We start from the raw sequence: 6,000 nt of genomic DNA, 5'->3' as shown, positions 1-6,000 counted from the left end.
TAAAATCGATTGACAAATGGAAGTTGTGAAGCATTCAGTGGAGCCTTCATGAAAAGAAATACAAATGATTTTTTATGCATCTATCCAAACTAGTTCTTTAAAAATCAAGTTTGTCAAGAAGAAAGTTAGGAGGAATGTATTACTGAATTTAGATAGCTTGACTAGAAGATAAATATAAAGGAAAGCCTCACTGAAACAAAAATATTTTTTAACTGAAACTGTGTTAACCAGAAACTCCCAAAATCAGAATGTTTGAAAATATTCTGATTATTTAGAATATCTGTTTATTGAATTATATTTTGTGTTAATAAAATATAATTTTAAAAATACTTATTCTAGTTTTCTGTTTTCACATTGTACTGCAAAATACAGCTGATTACTTTTGAACATGAGAACTTTTCTGACTTGCAGTTTATCTTCTGAATACAAGTTATACTTATTTTTATGGCAATTAAATTAATTATTAAATAATTTTCTGCAAAGCATCATGATATATAGCTCAGCAGATAGACAATAATGATTAATATATTTCAGCTGTCTTCAAACAGCTTACAGCATTTGTGTCTTATATAAAGAGATTTTTGCAACAAAAATTAATAATAATTTCATATTCTATATTCTTTTTGTATATGCAGAATGAGAAAGATGCAAAAATACATAGGCACTACAATTATAAACTTTCTGCCAAAATTTGTTTAAGCTTTTACAGGAAAGGTCAGAATGCACTTAATATTTTAGAAACCTTTTCATTTAGATGTTTACGTATTGATTTTAGTATACATTTTATTTTCAACCAAAGGAAAGTATAACATAAGCTACATATAAATTACAATGTGACATTTATACATTTTAGAAATGATAAGTTTATTAATTAATGCTTAATTACCCTCATCGATAGTTGCATTAATAAGCTTATCCTCTTTGGAATTGAAAGTAATTGAAATCTACATTTCATAAGCCCACATAATAGTACTTTTTTCCAACAGATATTTTACAAGTTATAAAACTTATGGGAGCAGTAAAAATAAAGACCGTGGATTAAGAGTGTTTTTTAGTCTCTAGAATACATTAGGGCCTCCCTGATGGCTCAGCAATAAGGAATCTGAATGCCAATGCAGGAGACAGGAGGCGTGGGTTTGACTCCTGGGTTGGGAAGAGCCCTTGGAGGAGGAAATGGCAACCCACTCTACTGTTCTTGTATGGAAAATCCCGGGGGAAGAGGAGCTTGGTGGGCTATAGTCCATGGGGTCACAAAGAGTCAGACACGACTGAAGCAAATTAGCCCACTTATTCTGTTTGTAGTATATGTTTATAAATGTTTCAGTCTAAGATTTTTAATATTTATATTTTAAAAGGTAGCATTTTTGAGGGCTTAAAAGCCAAAGTTTTAATTCTGTAGAAAATTTACTAAGATCAGATTACTTTGCAACACAAAAATCTCATTTTTAAATAAAATTTTTACTTTTATCATCTTTTGATTTTTATTTATTTATATATATAGAAAGTAGAGTGAATTATAAGTCTGAAAGAAAATCTGATTTGAGTGAAATTAAATAAATATATTGGATTTATATATTTGTGCTTTATATACTCACAGCAAATATGGTTATTTATCTCCTTGTTATATGTGTCTGTGAAACGCATGCCTTCTTAGTCTCTGTGGTTAGTATATACAATTTATGAGTGTGAATGCATTATGCCACTTATATGTGGAATCTAAAAAAGCCAAACTTAATAGAAACAGAGAGAAGAATGGTGGCTACCAGGGACTTGGGATTGAGGAAATGGGGAGGTTTGGGTCAAAAAGTGCAAACTTCCAGTTTTAAGATGAATAAATTCTGTGGATCTAATGTGTACAATGGTGATTATAATTAATAATACTGTATTACATTTTGAAAGTAGCTGGAAGAGAAAGTCTGAAATATTCTCATGACTCATAAACATGCATAACTATGATAGTTAAATGACATAATGGTGATGTTAGCTAATGCTATGTGGTAATAATTTTGCAATATATAAGTGTATCAAAACCACACATGTACACACCTTCAGTTCAGTTCAGTCATTCAGTCATGTCTGACTCTATGCGATCCCATGAATCACAGCACGCCAGGCTTCCCTATCTATCACCAACTCCTGGAGTTTACTCAAACTCATGTCCATCGTGTCTGTGATGCCATCCAGCCATCTCATCCTCTGTCGTCCCCATCTTCTCCTGCCCCCAGTCCCTCCCAGCTTCAGAGTCTTATCCATTAAGTCAACTCTTTGCATGAAGAGGCCAAAGCATTGGAGTTTCAGCTTTAACATCCATCCTTCGAATGAACACCCAGGACTGATCTCCTTTAGAATAGACTAGTTGGATCTCCTTGCAGTCCAAGGGACTCTCAAGAGTCTTCTCCAACACCACAGTTCAAAAGCATCAATTCTTCAGCACTCAGCTTTCTTCACAATCCAACTCTCACATCCATACATGACCACTGGAAAAACCATAGCCTTGACTAGACGGACCTTTGTTGGCAAAGTAATGTCTCTGATTTTCAATATGCTGTTTACGTTGGTCATAACTTTCCTTCCAAGGAGTAAGCGTCTTTTAATTTCATGGCTGCAATCACCATCTGCATTGTTTTTGGAGCCCCCCAAAATAAAGTCTGACACTGTTTCCACTGTTTCCCCATCTATTTGCCATGAAGTGATGGGAACAGATGCCATGATCTTCGTTTTCTGAATGTTGAGCTTTAAGCCAACTTTTTCACTCTCCTCTTTCACTTTCATTAAGAGTCTTTTCAGTTCCTCTTCACTTTCTGCCATAAGGGTGGTGTCATCTGCATATCTGAGGGTATTGATATTTCTCCCGGCAGTCTTGATTCCAGCTTGTGCTTCTTCCAGCCCAGCGTTTCTCATGATGTACTCTGCATAGAAGTTAAATAAGCAGGGTGACAATATACAGCCTTGACGTACTCCTTTTCCTATTTGGAACCAGTCTGTTGTTCCATGTCCAATTCTAACTTTTGCTTCCTGACCTGCATATAAGTTTCCAAGGCAAACCATTCAATAAAACAGTAATTCAAGCCTGTGCCCCAGCCAGTAATGCTGAAGAAGGTAAAGTTGAACGGTTCTATGAATACCTACAAGACCTTTTAGAACTAACAACCAAAAAAGATGTCCTTTTCATTATAGGGGACTGGAATGCAAAACTAGGAAGTCAAGGAACACTTGGGGTAACAAGCAAATTTGGCCTTGAATTACGGAATGAAGCAGGGCAAAGGCTAATAGAGTTTTGCCAAGAGAACGCACTGGTCATAGCAAACACCCTCTTCCAACAACACAAGAGAAGACTCTACACATGGACATCACCAGATGGTCAACATTGAAATCAGATTGATTATATTCTTTGCAGCCAAAGATGCAGAAGCTCTATACAGTCAGCAAAAACAAGACAGGGAGCTGACTGTGACTCAGATCATGAACTCATTGTCAAATTCAGACTTAAATTGAAGAAAGTAGGGAAAACTGCTAGACCATTCAGGTATGACCTAAATCAAATCCCTTATGATTATACAGTGGAAGTGAGAAATAGATTTAAGTGACTAGATCTGATAGATAGAGTGCCTGATGAACTATGGACGGAGGTTCGTGACATTTTACAGGAGACAGGGATCAAGACCATCCCCGTGGAAAAGATATGCAAAAAAGCAAAATGACTGGGGAGGACTTACACGTAGCTGTAAAAAGAAGAGAGGTGAAAAGCAATGGAGAAGAGGAAAGATATAAGCATCTGAATGCAGAGTCCCAAAGAATAGCAAGGAGAGATAAGAAAGCCTTCTTCAGTGATCAATGCAAAGAAATAGAGGAAAACAACAAAATAGGAAAGACTAGAGGTCTCTTCAAGAACATTAGAGAAACCAAGGGAACATTTCATGCAAAGAAGGGCTCAATAAAGGACAGAAATGGGATGGACCTAACAGAAGCAGAAGATATTAAGAAGAGGTGGCAAGAATACACAGAATAACTATACAAAAAAGATCTTCATGACCAAGATAATAACGATGGCATGATCACTCACCTAGAGGCAGACATCCTGGAATGTGAAGTCAAGTGGGCCTTAGAAAGCATCACTATGAACAAAGCTAGTGGAGGTGATAGAATTCCAGTGAAGCTATTTCAAATCCTGAAAGAGATGCTGTGAAAGTGCTACACTCAATATGCCAGCAAATTTGGAAAACTCAGCAGTGGCCACAGGACTGGAAAAGGTCAGTTTTCATTCCAATCCCAAAGAAAGGCAATGCCAAAGAATGCTCAAACTAGCGCACAATTGCACTCATCTCACACACTAGTAAAGTAATGCTCAAAATTCTCCAAGCCAGGCTTCAGCAGTACGTGATCCATGAATTTCCAGATGTTCAAGCTGGTTTTAGAAAAGGCAGAGGAACCTGAGATCAAATTCCCAGCATCCACTGGATCATGGAAAAAGCAAGAGATTTCCAAAATAACATCTGCTTTATTTACTATGCCAGAGTCTTTGACTGTGTGAATCACAATAAACTGTACACATCTTACGGTTATACAATGTTATGTCAATTATGATTCAGTAAAACTGTATAAAATGAAAGTGAACATATTTATCAGTGTGTGATTATGGATCTTAAAAGGATTCAAAATGTTTTAATTCAGGAAATTGGAGTAGATTGTTGTAGAGCAGAGTTGAGGGAAATATTATCATGATTCCTGTCATACAAAGTTTACATAACTTCCCATGTTTCTTCTTGTCTTGACAGTGTGTGCAGGCACAGAGAATAAGCTGAGCTCTCTCTCTGACCTGGAGCAGCAGTACCGGGCCTTGCGCAAATACTATGAGAACTGTGAGGTAGTCATGGGCAACCTGGAGATAACCAGCATCGAGCACAACCGGGACCTCTCCTTTCTGCGGGTAAAGCTGACTCTTTCTCTTCTTTTTGTGAATGGACAGTGGTGTCATAATGCATAAAGACAGACTAGCTTCTTGTATTTGATGGCTGTGCTCTCCTGCTCTGCCCAACAGAGACTATGACTATAGGCATGTAGGAGATAAGAGATTCCAAGGCATACTCCGGGAAAGCTAAAGAGTGACATGCCATCATGATTGACACCCTGAGTTTAGAACAAATCTTGTTGTCCTAAGACTGATGAAAGATGCTGTCAGAGTGTAGGCCATGACTTGCAGCAGGTGTGTCTTTTTCTGAATGTCAGCCAAGAGGAAAACTTTAGGTTGTGGACTAGGAGAGTCAGAGGACGAGTCAGATAAGAATTTGTAACTTTAGCTAGTAATTTCCTTTTCTGACCCTTTTTGTCACTTTGGAATTTTTAAACTATTTTATATTACCATAATGAGAGTAATACTGTTAATTTTAGAAGAAAAGTGACATGTTTTTGAAAAACAAATTACTTAGACTATAGGAAGTCACACATAGATATATAAGTTGACATATGCATGCATGTAATTGAAGACACACGTATATGACATCACCCCGTGTCAACAAGTCCTTTTCCAGACTTGTTTGATTCTCATTTATCCTTACCTGTTATTCCTGGTATTAGTACTTAATGCCTGTAGTTTCTTAAGTTTTGCTTCAACTGGAAAAGTATAGGAAAATCTGAACTTCAAAGGGACTTTGACAAAGTGAGATGAGGATGTAGCATTTTGTATAACTAATAATTTATTCTTTATATAAGAATTAATAGGATATATTTTTAATAATAGCATTCCTAGAATATATATACTCAGTCTTATTTTCAATAATATTTACACACTTCTCAGGAGCACTGTCTTATTTAAATGAAAATATGAATAATGCTTTGAATTACTGATTCAGTAAACTATTTAGTAGATGGTAAATTATCTACTATAAAATTAAATTATCTACTATTATCTACTATTAAAATTACTGTGATAATTTTAATAATTCTATACTTAGACCAGAAGTAAAAAATAATGATTTTGAAATACTTTGAGTGCAATAAACA

At 35.8% G+C, this 6,000-nt stretch overlaps 1 protein-coding gene across 1 annotated transcript in view; it reads left to right on the top strand.

The window, feature by feature from the left end:
* The first annotated feature begins 1,009 nt into the window (after nucleotides 1-1,009).
* Nucleotides 1,010-6,000, top strand: part of ERBB4 (erb-b2 receptor tyrosine kinase 4) — a 770,675-nt gene continuing 765,684 nt past the window's right edge. The window contains exons 1-4 of the mRNA XM_052653380.1: nucleotides 1,010-1,018; nucleotides 1,598-1,640; nucleotides 3,082-3,099; nucleotides 4,776-4,927. Coding sequence (XP_052509340.1) covers nucleotides 1,010-1,018; nucleotides 1,598-1,640; nucleotides 3,082-3,099; nucleotides 4,776-4,927 — 222 coding nt within the window. The remainder of the gene's footprint in view (nucleotides 1,019-1,597; nucleotides 1,641-3,081; nucleotides 3,100-4,775; nucleotides 4,928-6,000) is intronic.

The sequence above is a fragment of the Budorcas taxicolor genome, chromosome 2, assembly GCF_023091745.1.
Source record: "Budorcas taxicolor isolate Tak-1 chromosome 2, Takin1.1, whole genome shotgun sequence".
Classification (NCBI taxonomy): Eukaryota; Metazoa; Chordata; class Mammalia; order Artiodactyla; family Bovidae; genus Budorcas; species Budorcas taxicolor.
Note: the sequence above shows the minus strand (reverse complement) of the source record. Positions and strands in the feature narration are given on the sequence as shown.